The sequence below is a fragment of the Rhea americana genome, unplaced genomic scaffold (assembly GCF_003343005.1).
Source record: "Rhea americana isolate MKP2758 unplaced genomic scaffold, rheAme1 scaffold_181, whole genome shotgun sequence".
Lineage (NCBI taxonomy): Eukaryota > Metazoa > Chordata > Aves > Rheiformes > Rheidae > Rhea > Rhea americana.
The window spans coordinates 512,894-536,410 of NW_028185939.1; the positions used below are offsets into that span (position 1 = coordinate 512,894).

At 46.5% G+C, this 23,517-nt stretch overlaps 1 protein-coding gene across 4 annotated transcripts in view; it reads left to right on the forward strand.

Annotated features, from left to right (window-relative positions):
- The first annotated feature begins 6,590 nt into the window (after positions 1–6,590).
- The window catches only part of MSLN (mesothelin), a 36,214-nt gene continuing 19,287 nt past the window's right edge, over positions 6,591–23,517 (forward strand). For 2 of the 4 annotated variants that reach the window (XM_085301939.1, XM_085301942.1), the window contains exons 1-4: positions 6,591–7,872; positions 8,258–8,393; positions 19,668–19,772; positions 20,108–20,193. In XM_085301939.1, coding sequence (XP_085158065.1) covers positions 8,374–8,393; positions 19,668–19,772; positions 20,108–20,193 — 211 coding nt within the window. In that variant the 5' untranslated portion in view covers positions 6,591–7,872; positions 8,258–8,373. Of the gene's footprint in view, positions 7,873–7,898; positions 7,965–8,063; positions 8,394–19,667; positions 19,773–20,107; positions 20,194–23,517 lie in introns of those variants that run through there. The other 2 variants (XM_085301941.1, XM_085301940.1) reach the window with 2 other exon arrangements.

Sequence of the window (23,517 nt, forward strand, 5' to 3'; positions counted from 1 at the left end):
CGACGCCTGCCTCGTATACTCACAGGCCTCTGAAAGAGTCACAGGCAGCAAGGCTGCCCAGGAAGAGTCTGACGTTCTCCTTGCTGGCGCTTAACAGGAGCAGTGCGAGTCTCGCAAACAGAAGCATCCAGTGGGCAGGGCTGAAAGGCGGCAGCTCTGCCTCCAGGCTTCCCAAGACCTGGATGACCATCTGCTTCCTCGCCTCCTTGTTCTTAAGGTCGGTCASTGCCAGCTGGAGGAGAARGGTAATGAGCAGCCGTGAGAGGACCGTATTCAGCRGGTCGTGCCAGTGCAGAGCCAGAGGGAGCGGCGTGATGGGGAAGGGTTCTGGGAGAGTCCCAGAGAGGGGAGGACACATCTCGGATGYGTCCCGTGAGCCTGCCGGAYGGGCAGCCAAGACCGCAGGGTGGGCCAGAGAGTCTCYGCAGGTGCCCCTGCCYGGAGCAGCCCCCACGCCGCAGTGCTCGCTGCGGGCGCYGCGGGCCGTGTRCGCGCTGGGCTCTTGTGACAGCACAGCCGCGGGCGGGGGCGCGTGTCGGGTGGGGGGGGCCRGCGTCCGCGGGGATCAGCTYGGTCCCCATGGCCTCTGCGCCCAGATCATGAGGTTTAATAGTTAGTAGGGCTCAGTGCTGTTGTACACCCCAGTCATTAGGTCTCAYGCTCTGCCACTGAAACACTTTTTGGCTAAACAGCCATGATTACATGTTCTGTTGCTGCTGTTCATACTTTGCAAACAAAGCTCAGCCTCGTTGTTGAGGGTGGCCTTGCGAAATGCCTGTGCTGTGGGAGCGCAAATCGGATGGGAGCCGGGCAGCGCTGCAGTGCTTACCTGGGCGGCCCCTCTGCTGCACTGCTCTAAATGCTGCTGCCTTTGCTCCCGTGGCTTGTTGCGTCGTTTGGTGCGGATCTGGCCCATCTCCTGCTCCTTGCGAGTGGCTTTGGGCGCGGGTGCGAGGGGTGCTGGTGGTGGTGGGGAGAGCTCGTGCAAAGSATCCCTCCGTGGAGAGGGAGGCCGAGCACTAGGCACCTTYTTAAGCGTGCGATCCGGCTGTGTAGGTGATAGCTCTGTGAAGAAGACTCAGGGCAGAACTYGCAAAGCTGGACTATCCTACCGACTTGGCAAGTTCTTTTTCCGTCCGTTTTGCTCGGATGCCATTTCTGYRTGTTGTAGCTCTGCAAGAGCTCTTAGCCAGGGAGAGGCAATAAAAATGGTTTTGATAACTGGACTTTTGTGCCTGCGTATTACCTTTTTGTTTAAGGGAAATGACCCATCGGCTCGCCTGCTGCACAGCCCTGAGGGCGTTGTTAATGCTGGCCGAGCAATGAGTGTTTGGTGGTGGAGCACTGCTGTGTTCTGCCAGTGGATGCTAGGGCACGAGAACATGGTCAAGCCAGTGAGGCGTTTGTCGCAAGTGGGGAAGTGCTGATAGTGAGCATATTTGCCAAAGTTTTCAMGGTTTAAGTCCAGCCAGTTCTGAGGACTGTGGCTGCCCTTCCATGTGCAGTACGTGGCAAAATCATGACCCTGTGAATGCTGGAGAGAACATTCTCCTCGCTGCCATTTGGCCTGGAAATGTTCTCTCTCAGTCACTCTAGCAAATGCCCATGAAACCTTTGTAGGTACCAGAGCACTGTGGATTCACACAGGTATAAAAAAGACCAGAACAGTTGTTGGTTAGTACCCCTGAGAACATGCGGACTTACTTACCACATCAAAGGTTTGGTGGTGGAGTGAAACTGAGTTTAAGGAGCTTCTCTGGAGAATTTTCCAAGAAACTCTAATAACTAGTCTCTAATTGTGGCTTGGGTATAGCAGGCAGGACCTATGCTGAGGGCACAGAAGAACAGGTAAGGTGAGGAGGTGAGYAGATTCTGCATTGTAGTATACAGCACTGCTCAGGATTGCTACAGCACMCTGAGGTCAAAGGAGAGCTTGAAGTCACTGCCTTTTTATGGCCTTTGGCTCAGCCCTTCAGTGGCATGTTCTGCCAGTGTGTTTTATTTCTGTACTCTGAACAGGAATGAATTATTGCAGAGAGTGACAGCTCCTAGAGAACTAGCTGAATTGATAGGTATTAGTGGTGACCTCAGACTTCTGGGTGAGAAATGCCACAATGTAGTTTTGTACATCCATTTTGCCAGCTGCATGGATTTTGGAGAAGACTGTTGATCCTAGGAATTCTACAGGAGGAGGAAGTTGGGAGTGAGTGAGGACTCTTGGGAGACAAGCCTGCTTGCTAAAAGCTCTCATGAACTATTTTGGGGTTGTTCTCTCTGGCTGTTGGAGGAACAAATGTGTGTGCTCTCCTCTAGAGGTTCAATTTTCAGATTTTGACCTAGGCTTCATCTTTTAGATGAATGCAGGCAAAGACATTTGCTCTGGTACAAAGCTGGCTTGCATGGTTCTGGGAGAAGCTGAATTAGTTGTGATGCTGTAACCCAGTAGGGAGTGTTTTCTCTGTCACTAGCTCTTACTTGAAGAGAGACCTGTAGGGTCCAAGTCTGGCAGAGTGAGAAACTGCGTATCTTTTGTTAGCCTGAGGAAAGGTACTGCATTTAGAAGGAGCTGAGAAGGGTCCTCAGCTAGAGATCGTATTAGAGGAGCTTCAGGAGCTCATTGGTACTGGTGTGCTTCTGGAGCTGTGTTGTGGGAGAGGAAACATTCTGGCCTGAGCCAAAGACTAAACTGATGTGAATTTGTATGATGTATATTAGTGGTAACAGGCTCTCTTCTGAGCCTTGTTATTTTGCGCAAACTGAAGATCTGGCCTGTGTCTTTCAGGCAGTCTGAGGTGTGACGTGGGCATGGACTGGTGGCAGCTGCATCAGACCCAGGCACAGGCTGAGTGTTTGGGGAATGCAAGCCAGCTATGGACTTCCCTGGCAAACTTGTTGCAACACCTTCCTTTTAGTCTAGGTTACTGTGTGTTTACCCTGGGGAAACTTCTGTCCCTCATAAAGCTCTTCCACCGAGCCCCAGTAAAAAGCTGTCTGCAATTACCTCCTTGAAAGCAGGGTTCAACTCATCCCAGTAAGCAGCCAAAGCACTGAGACCAGGCAGCTTGGACAGTCTGTCAAAGATTTGTTCAATGTTAGCCACAGAGCTGAACACGTCTGGGGACAGAGTTAAGTGGGCAAGCTGRACAGCAGTCAGCTCCTGCAGGGCGGTCACTTGGAGCAGAAAGAGATGGAAGTAATTGTAATTACACATCTGTATTTGCTTGAACTGGCTGTGTCAGCGTGTGTCTCCCTGCAGCTTTCCTGTACACCTTGTCCTCAAGGAGACCTGGTGCTAGGCTCACTCTTCTCTTTGTACAACGCAGCTTATGGTATTTAATATTACTAATGAAGCAGTGGCCCAGACAGACCCTGTTCTGCCCTACTCTTCAGTAGAGTCATGAAGTAGGAGAGATTCTTTGCACCAAGGCTGTTGTATTTAAATGGAAAAGATCCATTTTCCAAAAATTAGTGATAGATTCTGGATGTATGCTTGGCTCGAGTGAGCTGGGTAGCTCCCAGAGCTCCTTCTGGTGTTGCAGTAAGTCAGCAACTAGTAGAGGTTTTTCTGAAATACTGTGTGGAAACAGCTTGTGTCTCTGCCCTGTCTGCCCCAGAAATGAAGGCAAGTTATTTGATAATCATCTCTGTAAACGCCAAGACAAGCAGAGAACATGGAACAGATCCAGGACCAGAACCCACCTCCTGTGACTCTTGTGCATGTGCTCTAGCTGTAACATCCATCCTTTCTATTCTGTGCTTTGTTATGGCAAAAGGATCAACCCTCTGGGGCTTACTGGAATTGAAATGCAAGGGAAGAGTCAAGAACTTCAGAGCTGGACTTGCAGTAGCAGAGGGGAAGATCCTGGCTCTCCGGAAGGAGTTGGAGAAATTCCCATTGTTTCCAAGGAAGGGAGAAAGGGCCACAAGTTTTCATTTTGTATTTGTTGTTCAAACGATTCTGTAATACTCTTTGACTCTCAGAGTATAAGCCCCAGCAGGATTTGTGAGGCTGCCACACAAAAATGGAATGGTTTTGCTCTAGGGTGGTAAAACATCACAAAGTGTCTAAGTCCATATTCTTAGCCCAGTAAAGGTTTCATAGACAGCAACAAAAATGTGAGGTTAGCTGTAGATCTGAATCTCTGGAAGTAGMGTCATCCAGTTTTTAGCCATCTGACAGTCTAAAATGCAACAATAACAAATCACATTTCAGCATAAGACTCACAAAACCTAAGGCTCATTCCAGGCTGTGAATGGAAAAGCCAGAGAAACTATCTCCAATTAGCATGCATCTCAGCAGTGAATCAACTCGGTTTGAGCCAGGTTGGCTTATGTCAGTGTAGTTTCTGGGATACTGTCACAAAGTGACAGTACCTGGTAGTTTCATGGAAATGGGGACACCTCTGCTTGGTTACTTTTCAACTTTTATTCTTCACAAACATTGTAAGATAAGGATGTTGAAAAGGAAACCCAACACAGTGGTTCAACCAGCCCTACAAGCAGTTTATGCTCATAGTAAGGGCACGATTCATCTTTTTGTAAATCTTTCTGCGCATCTCTTCTATCAGCAAGTGAAGCTTGTGCCGCTTCATTATAGGGACAAGGGCTGCTCTCCACTCCCTAATGGGGAAGCTGCRCTAAGTGGAGGTGGCGCACTTGGACACAATTGGAGTGCAGTTTACATTTACACTGTGTACTGTCTATAAAAAGCTTGGGTCCACGTGACTGCAGATTCCTGGGCACGTCAGTCTTTGTCTCTGTTGTCATGTTATCAAATGCATAGTACAGAGCTCTCACTCTGCAAGACAAACAGAGAGAGTACAAATGTCAGCATCAGTTCTTTGCTCTGGCTTTCACAGATCCAAGCTAATAACCCTTCTAGTGCAGATGTCTAGAAATATCTTCACTGAGGAATTCATAATTCTTCCTCCAGCCTGTCAGTCAGATCATTCCCCACAGGCCTCTGCGGTGGCATTCTCCGTTACACTGCACACAGATGAGAGAAGTTGAACTGGATGTATACTCATGTCTCTTGTAAGTGGGGGCAGTCGCCAATAGCAGGCAGTGCTATTAATTCATCACTAGCGATGGAGCCTAGATATAAGGTCAGTGTCCCACTGAACAGGAATTCCAAGTCTGCTGTCGTCACTGGGGCAAAACGTGGCTTCAAGATCTGGAAAACGCTTTTGAGCATTATGTCATGAATTCCAGTGCTTGTTATGCTCTCAAGGTCTACYTGGCAAGAAGAAGAAATGGAAAGCGATGTGTGATTTGAGTGAGATGGAGTTATTTAGCTTTGGATCCCAGTCATTATGCGTATTAGTGCAGCTCTCTYCATGCAGAAACGGACAACAGACTGCTGGGCGGGGTGGCGTATCTGCTTTCTTGGGTTACTTGAAATGTCCCTTCCCCCCTGCCCTTAYTGCTTAATCCAAAAAACTTGATAATGCTGCTTGCTTGGGACCATCCCATCATACTGTTTCGTACCCCTTTGCTTTGGAAAAATTTTGAACAGATCATGCAGTCAGAAGGAAGAGCAAATGAGAATGAGGCCTCGCAAGAGGGAAGATGATTCCCATGGAAAGTAGAGTCTGGAGCTGGAGAAACTCTTACTTGTGCTGCAAGAGTATTGACTTCACGCAGAAAGATGTATGGTTCAGAGCTGTTCCAGGGTTGGTGGGTTTTCACGATCTCTGTAAGATCTATCTCTGCCTTGGCTCTGCTGTTGTCAGTTAGGATGTCAGAGATGATGATGAGCTTCCTAGCTGTGCTGCAGTTAGCGAGTCTGTTCACCTCAAACTAAAAGGAAATTGCTCTATTTGCTGTCAGCAGCCCTCTCCAGGGCTGCACTTGTGACTGGGAGCTTYGCTAGTGCTTGAAGACTCTGACAAGAAAGCCCTGCCTTGTCCTTGCCGCTCACCGCCRTCTCGGTGCCTCGCGCTCCTGCACGCTGCTGTGGGCGTCCGTGCAACGGTGAGGCGCGTGTGCTGGATCAGACCTTGTTCAGGCTGAAGTTTAAGGTCGYTGTTGTTTTTCCCCCTTTCTCAGTCCCTCGGTCGGTATTTGGGCGGGCGGCTCCCAGAGCGCGGCCGGGTGAGCAGCGCGGGCTGCGGGCGCATGAACGGGCTTCTCTGCAGCCGCGGCAGGACGGGGGCGGCCGCCGCTCCCGGGCGCCGCGTGCCCCCCGCCCCGGCCCACCTGCGAGGGCCCGATGAAGTCGTCCAGGTCGGTGAGCTGCAGCGCGCCGCTGAACGGAGACGCCATCGCGCCCGCCGCCGTAAAGCGCGCCGCCGTAAAGCGCGACGACGGCGGTGTCGCGAAACGCGGCGGGCGGGAGCGCGCGTGCGCGGGGCGGGCGGGCGCCGAGATGGCGGCGGCGGCGGCGTTTGGTGTGGGCGGCGCGGCCCGGCCCGGCCCGGCCCGGCCCGGCTCGGCTCTGCAGTAGGGCGGCGATGGGGCAAGTCTTTCAGACTCTGAGTATTTAGTTCCTACACAGAAAAAAGAATATATATATCTATCTATATANCGGCGCGGCCCGGCCCGGCCCGGCTCGGCCCGGCTCTGGGCTGCAGTAGGGCGGCGATGGGGCAAGTCTTTCAGACTCTGAGTATTTAGTTCCTACACAGAAAAAAGAATATATATATCTATCTATATATATATAAAGTTATATTAATACAAAATCACTCAGGAGYGCATTGAGAAGTTACATAACAGAGGCTCTAACTCGTGCAGAAGTGCTTGGATCACATGAGTGATTCCCAGACAAGGCGCAGGTTGTGCGTGTGCAAGAACCTGGTGCTGCTCTGCGCAGAAATCGTGCTCGCTCACACGCAGGGCCAGCAGCAGTGCTGAGGTTTACTATGCCTGTGCGTTTTCATTTCTCTTGGATGAGGCCTGTGGATGTGCAAGTGTCCGTGGTGGGTCAGTTGAAGGCAAATTTTGGTTAGATTCTGGGCCGAAGTTTCATCTTTGCATAGGAAATTTTAATTCGGAAGCCCAGCGCAAGACATTGTGACCAACTATGAACTATAGWATCACTGATCGCCTTGTACAAACTTTCAGTTCAGTACCACCTTAAATTTGGCATTGAAGCTARCAAGATCAAGAATTACACTGAATTTTCAGTATCTTGTGCATTGCTTCACAGTGCAAACTCATTATAACTACAGCAATAAGCCAGAAATTCTTCATACTTTTAGTTGTATTACAATAAACTACGGATTTTATTTTTCCCCTTGTGTTTAATATTTGGTTCTTCCTTCTCTGCTGGTGAGTGGAATTTTTAAAACGAAATCCACAAATCCTGCCCCTTGCAGTGATGYTCTGTTGGGGTTGGTTGTTTTGTTTTTCTCGGTGATACTCTATACTTCGTCTGTCTCGGCTTATGTACATATAAGAGGCTTTAAATAAAATGTCTCTCTCTTTCTGCAGATTCTAACTGCCTGTAAATATGAACGTTAACTTGAGTTGCACTATCCCATCCCCCAAAATGGATCAGCATGCCTCTGGAAATCACTAATGTGGGATATTTTCCTTCCTTTCTCTCTCTTTCTCTCTGGTTCTGGCTGTGGCTGCCCAGTGGACCACAAGTCATTATCACCTGCTTTCATGGCTGCCTAAATACAACAATCTAGCACTTGGAGCTCCTTTCTTTTTGGAAGGAGCGTTCGTACTACCGTGACCATTGCTGTGCTCAGTGCCTGCATGTGTCTAGGCCTGTCTAAATGGCGTGTGTGTGTGTGTGTGGGGGGGGGGTCGTTCACAAGTGTCTCTTGCAATATGCCCAGCCAACTAAAGGCCTACGAGTGCACTGGTGTCACGGGATGCGACTGCCGTGTGGATCATGGGCTGTGCTCCAGACAACAAGTGCCAGTAAGTGCTTCTGTCCTTCTGTATGGGAATGAGGACCAGTGATGTCCTCTGCAGTGGCAGCTTTGGAGATACTGGGGCCCACAGCCACCTAGGTGAGAGTCACTGGGCAATTTTGCGAGGAGGAAGAAGAAGCAGAGAACAAATAAATGACTCAGCTGTTAGTGGCCCATTACAACTAATGTTAAGGCGTTAAGTTCTGGAGACCTGGCTGGGGTATAAATGTGATGTAGCTGCATSTAGGGCAAGCAAATGGGAAAGTATGGCCATGCCATTAATGGGCAGCTTCACYGCAGTCAGGCCTTTCCCGGTGGGAAGGTGGTGTGATAGGATGGGAATTGCATGCTATAGCTTGTCTTAGCCTTTTTATCATACCTTTATCCTCCAGATGTAGTCACCACCATACATCTGAGAAACCCCTTAGCATCTTAAGGGATGTGCCCAACAACTGGCTGAAATCTAAGAGGGAGAGAAGTTAGGCTCCATCACAGGTCATCTGATGGGATGACAGAACTGAAAGGAAGGTAAGYGAAAATGACGACCCAATTTGGGTTAATTTTTGCCATTTATTCCTGAAGTATGAATGGCCTGGAAAAAATGTCTTTCAAAAAGCACATTATAGCTGGCATATTTTTTTAGTGCTTCATCTCCAAAGTTTAGTTAGCCCTGCTGTTGCTATGCCATCTATCTGCCTTACCCTTTGTTACAAATTACTGCATTACAACAAGTTAATACTGTGACAAAGTGGGGCTTCTCTGTGAGCCTTCTGAGGTGACAGTGGAACTGGTTAAAAAAAAATAAACGACTGTAATGTTGTTTACTGTTGTGCAAGTCAGGACTCACTTCACTGACTTCAGTTGAGTGTCTCTGCGGTGTGGCCTGGAGTTGGATCTATTACATCTCTTTCATTTCCTCCTTCCCCTATGAGAAGTTGGATTCCTAGTTGTTGTGTGAGCTTCCCCCCACCGTTGTGACACATGACCCAGGGTCTCCATGGCATCATTGTATTACCTGCCCTTCCCTTTGGTTGCTCTTTCCATTTCAGATTTGTCACATGACATATAATATTCCTTGATCTTTGAATGTAATTGTGTGCCTAAAGGTAAGCTCAATTTCCTGATGCACCTGCTTCAACTAGAATGCTACCACATGGAGGAATCTCAGTGAACCATGACAGAAAAGTGACTTTAAAATTGCTGTGCCATTGAGATACATTTGGGTTTCAGATCACTGCCCGTCTCAGGAATGCTCTAAATTTCTCCAGGAGTAAACAAGAGGCCACAGAAGCCATTTCTGTTCAGTGGTGCTTAACTGTGGAGGTAAAATCTCCAGATGTAGCAGCTGCAAATGAAGCAACTGATCTTAGAGAGCATGGTCACAGGCACTTCAGGAATACTTTTGGATGCAGAAGTGTAGTTAGCTGCCACCATTGTCTGATCACCATCAGCTCCGAGGTGCTAGAAACTGTCTTTAGTTCATATCATTGCTTGCCCGTTGACCTCTGAAGTAACGTAGATGCGTCTTCGGATGCTCTGTGTTCCACTGTGAGCAAGAGGAAAATCACCTGTGATGGAACTGAGTTTTGCATTTAGCCATATTTATTCCCTTTTAGTCTTGTCTTTTGATAACTCTTGGACCAACAGCATCCTGCAAGGTGTATTTTGGCACTCTGGCTTTTGTTGCAGGCAAAATGTCCCTGCAAGCGATATTTAGGAGAGGTCTTTGCTAGTTTTAAAGCTCTCTAACTTTCACAAAGCAGGGTTTTCAATCTTATAAAAAAAACATTTTTGGCACTTCCTGGTCTTAAAGCTCACTGCTGTTCACAGATTGCAAAACCAGAGCTAACCAAAATGCACCTTTCATTTGAGTGAGACCCATGTGTTCTTTCATCTCAAACTCCTAGCATCAACCTAGCGTTACTGATACTGTTCCAAAAAGCAAATGTGACATATTGTACATGGATACTTTCCACAAGGGACTGTGATGTCCAGGTCACAGGCTTTTGGCCCAGGCCCTAGGAAGCACTGACCACACACACCACACATTGCAGCACATGGTGCTGCTAAATGCTATTCATTTAAAGGTTTTAAGAATCATAGTATTAAGATGAGGAAAATCCCCTGTGATGGAACTGAGTTTTGCATTTAGCCATATTTATTCTTTTTTAGTCTTGTCTTTTGATAACTCTTGGACCAACAGCATCCCTGTAAGGTGTGTAATTTTGGACACACTGCTTAACATCCTGCATTTCTATTGCCCTTCTTGCCCTGGAAACTAAGGACATGGACAGGCAAAATGCTGGTCTCCTGGCTCTATGTCCTCTTCTGAACCTGATATTCAGCCAGGCTCATAGATTGTCCTGCTTGGCACATGTTTATTTTTATCAAATATATACATGCAGCATGAAGAGGTTAAGCCTTTCCTGGCCTGTGCTGCAGAGTACTTACTGCTAGAGGTAGGGCGAGGCTGGGCACTGTAAGCTAAAGCCAAATCCCTTGTAGGTGCTCAGCTTAGCAAGGTGCTAACTGGCAGCCTGGAAGAGGTACTTGAGAAGCATGGTTAGTGCGGGGGGCCCTTGGCTAATGGGGATTTGAGGAGAGTGATAGATGGGTTTCAGTCCTGCTAGTGATTGAGTTAGGCTTTCCACTTCATGAGATAGTTCACTGTGACTTTTGCAAGGCAGGTTTTTTCTCTTTTTCTCTCTTTCTTAAGTCTTAGTGTATGACCTGTCACCTAGCATGGGTGACTCTGCAAACACAGATACATATGTATGTAGGAGAGGGAGGTTAGACTGCTCTGATGCATCACAAGGTGTCAGCCTTGCTATAAGAGGAAGGAACTGTGAACACAAAGTGTGTTAGCCGGTGACTGACTCAGGAGACCATCTTCTTGAAGCTATAAATACAGAGGCAGGGCTTTTCTGTATTCAAGGATAAGCAGTGCCTTTCAATTACAGCCTTTTTTGCAGCACTTCAGCACATGATAAAGATGTCTACGGGCTGATGATTCCCACAGCAGAGCCAGACAGGGCAGAAGCATTGCTGGGTACCGACAGCACCTCAGCCTTTCCTGCCTGGCCGTCCCACAGGGGGAGYGTGTGCCAGCCCTCGGGGCAGTTGTGAGACTATGGCACCACAGTGGGCATGGGGAGTGCTGGTCCTGGAGTGCTGGTAATGAGTGCTTGTTGTGCTGTAGGCACCATGTACAGCCAGAAGTGTTGGCTGAGGGCCAGTGTTTTAGCAGCCTGGTTTATCCTGAGAAGCCTTTAGAGGCTGGGCTGGGCTCCTGGGAATGGGTGTCAGCTTCGAGCCTCCTGCTGCTGAAAACTTGACTTATGCTAACGTCAGTGACCTTAAAACTGATCGTGTTTCTTGCCTCTGGCCACTGACACGTCAGGAATGCCTCCAGGAGGCATAGCCCTAAGATCCTGGGTAGCTGAAGGAGCAGGGTTAAGGCATTGCCAGACAACTTTCCTGCTCTCTAGTGCAGCCAGCCATTCACCAGCATGAACAGAAACCTTGCTAAGAGAGAGGAAGATCCAACTTCAAAGTATTTTCCTTTTTTTAAAGGTTGTTCAGACTTACAATTCAGGACAACATTTGAGTGTCAGATACAGGGGTTTTTTGACTTCATGCAACACAAACATGACTACAGAAAAGGAGGAGGAATGGTGGAAAACAAGCAAAATGTCTTGTGTGAACCTTGGGCAAGGTGGCATATGGAAAATGAGTTTTACTTCCAGGCATGAACAGTAATGTTCAATGCTAACTGGCCTTTACGTCCCAAATTTTAGTCATCTGTGCTGTCTTTGGCATTAGCCTACATGACACTTCTTTTAGCAACATGCAGAGGAAAGCTCCTGGAGGGCTGAGTGGCCAGAGCAGGGTTTGCCCTGGAGTTACAACCAGAGGGGATAAATCAGGACTGGGTTCTAGCGCTGAGGTGGCTGAGGATTCAGGGTGTGTATTGGTAGGGAGGACTCTGAGACCCTCAGCTTTTCAGTCTCTTCCTCTGTAGAATTAGCCTTAAGTAAAGGCCTGCCACTGTTAGAGGCAAGAAGTGAGGCTCCCACCATCCCCTGTGGAGTGTCATGGGGAGAGCAACTGAAGAGAGACAGCTTGGTGCAGGGTTATCAGGCAGTCTCTTTCCCTGGTTGCTTTGCTGGAGGAATTGCCTGTTAGTGCAGGGAGGTGAGGAGGGATAGTCTTGTGTGAGCTGTAAAACACAGAYCTTCAGTGTGAGATTCCAGTGACCCCACTGGCATTTGTATGTGTGGGTTGAGTCTCATCTTGAAGCCAACATGAAGTTTCTCTTCATGTGCTCCTAGCTTGTAACTTAATGCTTGAGCAAACAGGGGTGAGACAAGCTGCTTATTGAACCAACTACTACCTTGTTTATAAAAATCTCTCTTAAGCTGACATATAAGAAGCAGGTACTAATACCACGTAGGCACAAAGCTGGATGCGTACTGTGCTCTTATGCATTATTTTAAGGATCCACACTGAGATAAGAATCAGTCCTGTCAATTTGAAACTATACTTGCATTGATAATATATCTAATGGTGTAATTTCTCAAAACATGCAACAATAAATTGTAATTGTAGAAGCTAAAAGAATGGCAATGCTCGGCCTGACCCATTATCCTGTCTCGAACAGGGATCAATAGTGTACAATGAGGGGAGAAGGAAGAGGAAGAGGATGTCATGTGCTCCTCAGCRTACACTCCTGTCTCGAATGCCTTATGGTCTGGGGAGCTCCTGAGCCGAGGGTGCTATCTGCATGTTTGGTAGCTCTCAGTGGATTTGTCTTTTGTGATTTTGTTCAGTAGCTTTCTGAACCAGTGGTCACTTCTAGTACCTGCCACCCCTTGAGGCAAAGAACTGTGCAACATAATTGCATGCGTGATAAGCCTCCCCTTTTCCAATCTGAACTACACCTCTGCTTGGTACTTCTGAATCCACTGATTCCCGAAGGAAGGAAAGGCTACAGAGCTAAAATGGGCCAAAATACTCTGTGATGCAAAGGCCATGATGTCAGACATCCAAGTTGCTTATCTAAGCTAAAGCTCTCTTTCTTATCAACACTGACTGCAGCATGACATTCATGGGGAAATCCCCTTTTTATAGGTTACCTGCAAAATGGGACTCCTCAGAAATGCATCTTCTGCCTTAAACCAAAATCTTTCAGGGTGCCAACTCGGAAGATTTTTCTGGGCAAAGTAGGTAGATATAAGACCGATCCACTCTTAGCCAAGAGATGGGCTAATGAATACCCAGTGGATTCTCTTGACTCTCTTTTGTGATTCTGCATGTAGGCAGCAGCCGTTCAGAGGGCAGCAGGAGTAAGGGTAAGACTGCTGTGCAGAGGGAGCAGTGAGCCATGGAGCAATGTGAGTTGGTTTGTTGCCACTGAAATCACAGTTTTCAAATGCGGGTGTGTGTTTAGGAGTGTTTCCTTGTTTGTGTTTTTGGAGAGATAAGAGGGGGACAGATTTCATGGAGCCTTGCTTCAGCTGTCAGTGTCTTCCTTCATGTGCCAGGTCTCAGCAAGCCTGAGATTTATACATTAAGCATAAAAGTTGAGCCAAGTGCAAGTGATGATTGTGTCATAACACCTCTTTTGTGGGCTTGGAGCTGTTCATACCTCATACCATGGACTTTGCATCACCTCTGTTTTTATCATCTTAAGTCAGCTCTAGGCACAACCCTTTGAAAGGGCTCATCTAGCTCACTTCTCTCTGACAGCGAGTCCATCCTTTCCTTGTCGAACGAAGAAAAGAGATTTGCTCTAGACTGAGACTTGGCCTTCATGGTTCTGTCCTTCTTCCTGGTCCTCTGCCCAGTCTCCCTTGGAGACCTTCCTAAAAGCTGCTGTTTTGTCTATCCCCTTCAGCACTGTGTGCCAGAGACCTATTCGGGTGAAGGGTTGAACATGGCAGCTATGTCATGTTGAGCTCCTCCAGGACTTTATGCTGTAGTTACCTTATCTGAGTATTATAGTGTGATTCAATGTGAATATTTTGTTCTGTAACTTCTGCCAAAATCTACAAATGAAATTAAGTTTTTTTTTTGGTGTATTCATGKAATGAAAGGCTCTAGCAAAAGCAACATAGATGCAAAGAATAAATTTAATTTTCCTGTTAGAGTTGTATCTCTCCAGGACCTCTTTTATAYTAGATCATGCTGTGGCCCTTCAGGGCCCTGACAGATTTCTTTCTTATAACTGATGAGAAACAGAAAAATAACATCAAGTTTTTGAAGGTTGTCATCTTCTGAATAGCCTCCTTTGCCCTTCTGTTCAACTATGACAATTTGCTTTTCTTTGCAAGGTGATGTGTGTTTGCTTTCAGCCTCCAGTGTGTCCTTATATAATCTCCTTGTCACGTGCAAAATTTTAGTCTTTTAACTTCCCCTTTTAGTTCTTCTTCATCAAATTTCCTCATTTTGTGCTGCAGTTCTATTCTTAAACCTTTCCTTCTGATGCTTCTGGGATATATGTTGACTGAATAAGCCTCCTGTCGTAAGGGATGTCTCTCTGCTCGCGAGAACAAGTGAACAACTCTATTTACCTCCTCATCATTCACTGCCTYGGAGCTAGGGGCTGTGAGAAACACAGGCATCCCCCTGTACCAGGGCCAGTGTGGCCCCAGTGTGCTGAAGCCTAGAGAAATGGGAAGCAGAGACCAATGCAAAAAAGCCTAACCCGCAGGCATGTCTGTATGCCAGCTGCACCTTGGGCGAACGTGCCCAGCTGCTGGTGCTCTGCACTCCAGCGCAGTGGCTTGCCTCCAGAAGGGGAGGACAGGGCCTCGCTGAGATACAGGAGGTACTCAGATTCCTTTTCTTCTTGTGTGATTGTGCAAAAGTAGCCATGTTCACTGGTTAGTAAGTTTTATTGATGGCACTGTAGTTTTTAGTCATTCAGTTCTAGCAGGTCATCTGTTTAAGTGAAGTCTCCTAAGAGCTATGATATGTTCTGAAGCATTAACACCTGTAGCTTGGATGCATGTCTGCAAAATCTGTTTTGGTAKCTCTTTGATCTAGTAAAAGCCAAAGACAGTAAATGACTTGCCTAAATCTAGAACACATCTCTCTGGATTCTTGGAAATTTCTGAGAAAATTCATTTGGTTTTATGAAGACTTCCACAGTAAAAACTGTTCTGGGAAAGTAACAGCTGTGCTGTTACTGGCTGACAACATGATGTTGCATGTAAATAGTGCCATGGCACAGAGAGGCTTTTAAATCTCTGTGCATATTTGAGACAGTGCTAAGCCAAATGAAAGCAGCSTCTCTAAATAGGAAGCCTTGTGAAACATTTTTTTTTCTTTACAGGAATCTATAAAGAAGCAGCATAAAACCCCCCTGGGGAGGCTTACAGTTAATGAAAAGGAGTGCAGTGGCAGTGCTGTCTGGACTCGGTCCAAGTCGCAGTGGCCTATGCAGGGTTACAGAGGAGCTCGCTTGTGGTCTTATGTTAGTAACATAAAACATACRGAGTCCCATCCTGTACATGCAGCACCAAAGCAATGGTCAGATGTTCTGTATCGACCCCTCTGGGATAGTGCTGTCTCCTGCAATTTGCTAGTCCTTGGGCCCATGTTTGCTGGCGTGTTTTTCACCAGTAGTGTGAGCATGTATTTGACTTACCCAGCTCTGCTTTCCCTGAGGGCTCTCCTGAAGTAATGGAAGACCTGACTTTTCTGTAAAAGCACAAAGCCCATGTGGCTTTGTGTGAAAATCCTGGGGATCTGCAGAGACTTTGGGCTGAGCAGGGTGAACGGGGTGCGTGCTGGAGATGGGACCGGGAAGGGTTTGCCTGTTGCCACACCTAGCTTAACATGGCAGGAACACCTAGGAAATCCATTGTACAATGTAGTGTAAATGAAGAACACTTGAGCCATACTTGAAGCCACACATGCACAGTCAGGCCAGGTAAGAAGAGGGTTATTAATGCACTGACTCATTTTCCCGTGGTACAAACTGTTTCTCAGATCCAGCCACCTCCTGCCCTTCTGCTGCAGGTTTTGCTGGCTCCCCTCTTACCCAGACCCCATGGTGTGCACATCAGAGCTCACGATGCAAAACTGGACTTCACTCCTCACTTGCTGTCACAGGGAGTCATGCATTAGAGCATAAGAGAAGGTGACGGTGACATTGAAGGCATTAGATTTATTCAGTTTAGGGAAGAGGAAGCTTATGGAGAGGGAGAAATGAGAGAGGGAAGGGAGGCAGAGAGAGGTCTGCTAATTTAACCTATTGAGAGAAGTTGTTATTACAAGCGAGTTTGAAAACCCCCCTTATAAGCCTATGCAAGGGCAGACTGGCTGCACCTCTGTCAGCCTGGAGGTGATGTATATATGTATACACACACAGATACATACACACACATATATGTGTATCRTATATGTATATATATATCAGGGGCAGTATCAGAGCCCTTTCCAGTTCTGTGCTTCTCAAGTGAGAGGAAGGAGAGGAGATCTCTAGTTGTTACCCATGCAGAAGGAGTTTGCCAGCATTCGTGTTGCATGCTCTGGGTTCCCATTTGTGTGCAGCCAGAAAACCTGATGCTGAAAAAAGAGATAAGTTCATAAAGGGTAGGGAGAAGAGGGCTTAGAAAGCGAACAGGGTGCAGAAGAGGCTGATGTCAGGGAGAGCTCTACTTCTGGGGCTCAGAGCATGCAGAGATCCAAGTCCCCTGAAAGACTCATCTGCCTGGGCGTGGGCTGTGAGTTATCTCAGTCTTGTTTAGTCAGTGTTACCACCCAGATCACTCTGTGCTGCTGAGGATATTCAGATAATAGGAATAAAGCTCCTAGGCCACATCCCTTCTAGTTAGCGTGAAGATTACTACTGACTTAAGGACATAAAACCTGCCTGTCCAGACTCACGTCTCTTTGTGTGACACTGTGATAGTCTTCTCTCTGGGAATCCATCAGGGTGATCTTACTTTGCTCTGGTCTGAAAACTGTGCTGCTGTGCTAAGCAGTGCTGAGCCTCCTGTGGTAACATGGTCCATGTCCCTGTGCTGGGCCAGGTTGGGGTCTGGAAAGTGCAGGAAAACCTGCAATAGGCCAACTTGCTTTTCTCAGCCTCCAGTGCTGCAGAATGCTGAGGTTGGAAGTGGCATTGCATCCAAAAGCTAAAAATCCTCTTATCTGCAGGCCACCTGTAGCTCTTAGACCCACGTGACCAGTCACAATATCTACAGATCGGCTCCAGACTTACTCTGTTATAATCCTTACAATTTTCCTTTGGTTTTGAAGCATGAAAAAAAAAAAAAAAGTGATGGTGGCTTACCTATTGCTGTGTTGAAATCATTGCCTGTCCTGTGATCTTTGAACTCTTCCGTTGTTGTCTTCTCCTAGACTGTATGCTCTTTGAACCTTAGCAGTCTTGGATTCTCACCTGTGCTCAGGGTTCATAGCTGCTAAAGAGTGGACACAAAATCCAGGTACTAGATGCTTCTGCTCAGCCACCTTGCCACTAGAACTAAGAAAAACATCATTTTATTTACAGATGAAAGCTCTTCCTTGTCTTTATGAACTCTGTTTTCTCTCCGCATAAGGAGGGTGCTCTGTACACTCTTTAGGTATGCATGATTTCCTTACTGACCCAAGCAGAAAAGCCTAAAACTCTGCCTCGTCCCCCTTMCCCCTTCCTTGGTTTCCTCATCCTTGACTGAGGCTCAGTGTTGATTTTTCTGCTTTTGACACCTTTCCAGTTCTTTGATTTCACCTCCCAGTGCCCTGGGGAAGAGCCATGGATCTTTTGGCCACAGTCAGCAGAGGCCTGCTGTGCTGCGTAGTGTTTGTTGCTGTCTCGGGTGGACCTGTGGCTCTTCCAGACACGCGTGATCCAAGGCTCACAGTGGCACATGCGTATCTGACTCTCTGTCTGTGGATGGCCTGCTTGCAAAAGGTGCAAGACACTGAAAGCTGTGGTATTTGAAACCTAACTGAAAGATCTCCTGTCCATATCAAGGAGACCTCATTTGAATACTCTGAAGAGGAGGCTTATTTCTTTTAAGTGGGAATCTTTGATTCTGGCTATTTACAAAATGATGTGTTTCAAGTTTATATAGATGTAGGTGGCTTATGATGGGTGTTGGTGACAGGCATGGTAACGATCAGTGTCCTGTGCACCTCTGAGTCAGACAAACTATGTGTTTGAGTCAGTGTTGTTGTATTAGTTCCAAAATAGCTGATAAACATGTTAAATGTTGTAAGAAAACTGGGAGGGCAGAGAAAGCAGGGGTTTGGGTGCATGGTGGTACTGTGAGTCAACACCAGCTTTTCCTTATGCTGTCTAAACCTATGTATTACAGCTGGGCATGATGAGACAAGTCTAAGCCTGAGACATAASTGGCTTATAGAAAATTTTCCCTTTTCCAATCTGTGGATAGGGAATTACGCTGCTGCATCCAGAGAAATTGAGAGTTATTGTCAGCATTTCTTAGTGGCTTGGGTGCTCAGATCCAAGGGTGCTGGTCAGTGAGAAGCCTGAGATGACTGAATAATTATGTAATATCCATTCCTTGTTAGAATCTGCAGCAGGTCTCATTTTTATTCTTGCAGTTATGGTTGCCAGGTTTTCCTGGTGCTCATAGAATGGTGCTCATGGGATAACTATTAGCTTAGGAACGAAGAAGTCAGTTGAAATCAGAAGGTCTCCTGACTGCTGATGTACAGTTCTGGAGAGACTATGGAAAGAGCCACACAACATTCAGCCACTGGAGCAGGTCAAACCCGTCATGTCATTCCCTAGCTTCTGCAGAATGTGATTCCTGCATAAAAACTCCTCGTAAGCACCTGTGCGCTCTTTAGTAACTTTGGAATACTTTGGAACAGAGCAGCCTGCAGGAGTTGGAAAGCCAATAAAATTATATCCTAGAAACCTTGCAGAGAGGAAATAAATGAAGGTTTGTTGAGGGAAAGGCCATTTTTGGTTAAAGGGAGACAGGAATCTCAGGGACTGCAATTCTGGAACCATTGCCAAGAACTTTCCTTTGGTTAATAGCATCCTTGCTGAGTAGTCTTACTGGCACACTGCTTGTGGGTGCTCATTAGCTACTGTGGTGAGCATGTACAGAAGGACCCASATTGCATTTGTGGGTGCGGGTGTCAGGCACCTCAGTTTGAGTCCAGTGGGCCATGAGCATGTCTGAGCACCTCTGCAAGTGAAGTTTTATTGGGAGAATTTGAAAGACAGCTGTTCTGTGGAATTTGTCTGCACCAGTCCTAGCTTTTTATCTAATGTCATGCTACTGTCAGGCTGCATTTTTGGCTTCAGCTATCCTGATTCCTCTACCCTGATTTGGCAGATACATGCTTCAATTCATCGACTTCACTGAGCCTGAAGCAGAGATCCTAACTGGAAATACTTGTAGTGTGAAAGTGCCAAAGGAAGAGCTGTCGTGTCTTTCTGTGTGGGGTTTCCCAGGTGGAGATGTTTGAGGCGAACAGAAGCCTTGACAAAAGGGACAAACACTTCAAACTGCACTCAAGCAAAACTTCCTGGTGGCAGGCGTTTATCTAGAATTTAGTTCTGTGCTTTGTGGGTACYTCCAGTGAATGACAAACAGGAATCCTGTGCAGGATAGGGCAGGGAATGGGCCTATTCACTGCTCTCGTTTTGCCCRCTTGCACAGCCTCACTTCAGGCTTAGTGTTTCCTACTGTATCCTAGGGGATGGCAAGCATTAACAATAACRCCTCCATTTATTTGTATTGCCAAACCTTTGCATTCTCGAAGACTTACAGGTGTGTCCAGCACTCCAAATTCATCCTGTAATTTCAGATGCAGTTTTGAGAAGGCAGAGACACGCCCCAGTTTGCTCAGTGAAAAGCAGCCCTCTGCGCTCGTAGCCCTCCATACTAAGGGCCCTGTGACTACCGGCTCGCGGTAAGTGTTGCAACTGTCCTTCCCAGCAGGTTACACAACCTCTTACACTCCTCCACCAAAGAGGAGTCTGCTTACTACAGGGCATCTCTGGCAGCAAATCTAGATTAGTGAGCTGAATTCTCTGCTTGTCTTCCRTGGTCTGCCAGGCAGAGGGGACTCTCATAGTGTTTCATGTGCTTTGGGTCCAGAATTCAGACAGATTTTGTGAAGGGTGTTGGCATGTTTGTGCTTGCTTGTGAGAGTCATTTGAGTGAGTGTCTTTAACTTCACTAGACTCAGAGTTGGTTTTTGCAATTAAATACTACTCATATTTGATTTTTCTTGGCTAAAATAAGGCGATTCCTTCCATATGTGGGCACTCTGAAGATCTTTGCAAGAATGACATCTTTGCACTCAGGGCTGCGCTTCCTCCTCTTGGTTGGTGAGTACTACCACGAGGGTGACAGTTGTCCCAGGACGATTGTCCTCACTAGCCACTGTAGTTGAGAGAATCCTCAAAAGGAAGAGTTGTGCTGAAACACCTGAAAATTATTTTGGTTGTTGCTGTAAATCCCCAGTCTTCAGTTACGCTTGTTTATTGTGGTATCTGTGATATAAAATATGTTAGTTTAATTTTGTCCTAATACTTTGTTTATTAGTAGAATTCCTTCTCCTCTGTCATTGCAAGCTATCTGTCTGTCTGTCTGCTCACTGCACCCCTTTTTTTGAGTATCCAGATGTCTCTGGGAAAGCAGTTACTTAAGAAATAATCTTATCCGGATCTGATTCTTTTTATGTTATTATTCTATTTTTTTTTCTCTTTTTTTTTCTTTTTTCTTTTTGGTACAAAGAGGTTCCAAAGCACGATCTTGTTTCTTTCATAAAGTGTCAGCACTTTATCCTTCATTCCTCATCAAACTTGAGATCAAGTTTGCAATGAATGTTGATGACAAGAAGACATGAACTTAAAACAGTTATAAACAAGTTAATAAGACACTACCTAAGGAACAGCTACAAAAAGGGGAAGAATCTTTCTGCAGTAGCATTAGTTCTCAGTACTAAGGGACCTGAAGCAAGTAGGTAGATGACCTCTTTTTTCTTTTTTCCTTTAATTAAGCAGTTGTTGCTGTTTGCAACTGATCAGTGTATTGTGGAACCTGATGAAAATCTGAAAGGTTTATATTGCCGTCCTGTAGAAGGAGAGATATGTCTGTCCAGGAGAAGTACACAGATTGCTTGTAAAAGTTAATGACTCTCTAAAGCAACTCTTCTTCTTCTTCTTCTTCTTCTTTTTTTTTTTTTTTTTAAGTCTTGTGGGTCAGTAATGTTGGTGATGTGCTCTTAAATCAGCCATTGGCTTAGCATACAGCCTTGTGAAATCMCTCTGTTTCACTGGGCCATACTTTGTTTGAAATCACTCCATACACTGGACTCCATCTATCTRTTCGTTTTGTTACGTTAAAAAGCGCTAGATAACTGGAGATGAAGGAAAGGCCCTGAGCTTGTAGAGAATTTGAACATAATGGTTTGCATGCACYGTCGCTGTTGGGGATAGATCAAAGAGAATGAAAGAGAAGACACCAATTTCTGAAAGTCCTTAAAAAATCTTTTACAGAGGGAGCAGTGGCTAATCTTAGCAGGGAAAGAATGGGAGATCGAAGCATAGTGATGCCCCGTTATCAGAATGGATGGTCTTTTTGTAGAGGTTAAGAAGCACTGGGGGAAAGGGGCAGTGCTCAGCAGCTTTGTGGCACAGAAGTGCCCTCAGTAAGGTGGGTGTGTGGAGAGCAGCACAACCTCTGTGGGTAGGGAGYTGGTCCTTCCATGTGTGTTCCTTTATGGGAGGCTTCATGACAGCCTGGAATACTTTGCTAACAAAGCATAGGAATAAAAGCAATGTTTTGGAAGGCTGTTACTCCCAGAGTAATGCCCACATGTCTTAGGTGCATCGTGACATAAGCTGAGTCCAGAGCTTTTGTTAYGATGTAGTGCAATGGGGGCTTTGTTGTCACACAGTAAGGACTTTTTGTAATGTATTGATCTGAGGGCCTCTCTGATCCTACGGAGCAAGAAGCCAGTCTTCCTTTTCCTCCTCCTCCCCACATAGGTGTCTCTGAGCACTGCCCTTTTGAGTCAATGGGACAATTCACATGCTTAAAGTTAAGCATACACCTCAGAACTTTCCAAGACGGGGGCCAAAGGGCTTGGCTGTGTATTTCCAAGGTCCAGTCCTGGGGTGAGCAGGAAGCAATTATCATGATAGAAACAAACCTGGCTTTGTCTGCGAGCAGGGAAGCATGGCCTTTGGGCTGACTTCTGGCAGTGAACTCTTAGTTACGATTTTGTAACTCTTTCACAGCTTTCTCTAGGAGCAAACTATTGTGTGTTAGGGCTGGAGGAAGGTACTGTTTTTGGCAAGCTATGGCTATGGCTCCTTTGCCTATTACACTGTTACCTAGTGGTGGTTCTCCATTAATTAAATGGTTTAAAAGGTGTAGCAGCTAGTAATCAAAATAGTTGTTATACTAATTAGAGACTCCTTTTATGCTTTCCTACAAGCCATTTTGTAATTGCTTTCCTAATGTGGGTCATTAGGCTGCTGAACACATCCACACCTAGGAAAGCTGCCTTCTTCTTCCTCTTCTTCTTCAGCCTGATTGAGGGATAAGTGTCCCATTCCATTGATTTCTGTGCCCAATTATTGCTAGTGTTTGAGTCTCCTGCCCTGGGACTGCTCAGTAGGGTGTGAAGGAACCATAGGATGCAGCATCACGTAATAAATCAGCGCACTGGGGGCAAGCTTCTCTCTCCTTCTTCCCTAGAAGGGAGGATGTTCCTGTGCCTATGGCTTTGAGGTTTGGCTCYTCTGCAATCCTCTATCAGTCACTGCTGACAAAATATTCATAGAAGACATCTGAATCCTGACCCTGCTTCCCTGAAGTGGGCACACAGGGCTGTGAGTTAGGAATGCTTTAGCACTGTGGGGTGCACACACTGTACGTGGTCTCTGCCCCCAGTTGCGTGTACCTGCCGGGCATTGCTCAGCTTGCCTCAGGCTAGCTTCTCTGTGAGCCCATTTCTTTTAAAAAGCAGGAGGTGAAGTGGGTGTCAGGATGATCCCTATTACCGTTGCAGCCTCCTGACAGCTGTAGGGCTTGATCCAAAGTCACTGAAGACAGTTGGCTCTAAAGGATTGTTCACAGCTCCACAGTGATTCAGTGCTATCAAATTGTGTTTGTCAGCCTGTGTAACCCCAGGAGCTTCTAATGGCTACCTTCTCCTGTCTCTCCAGCTCTCATTTCATGTTGTTTTTGTTTTCTTCACTTGTTCTGTCCTGTCGGCAGCTGGTGGAAGTCGCTACTTTATACTTTTATCTGTCCGTACAAAAGGGATGCTGAGCTTGCCTGGCTCCTAATCCAAAGTAAATAATAATAATGTCAGGGTGATTTGAGGCTGTCACCTATGTTGCTTGTGGTTTCTCAAGCCTTCATTTCATCACCTTTCCAGCATCACACTGTTGGCAGGGCGTTTACTGCAACAGGGAAGCTGCAGGTCCTCTGGGTGCTAAGAAAAGGCTGGAGATGAAAGGGAGAAAGTTGCACCAGTAAGGGAGTGAAAAGGTGGCCTGGATGCAACAGTAGGTAGCTCAAAAATCCTGCTGTCCTAAGCAGTATGTGATACAACTGAAAAAAGGGGAAGGCAGTTGTCATTAAGGGACAGTGTAAAAGTTCAAAAACAAGGGTAGGCGTAAATCCCTGTCAAGGTC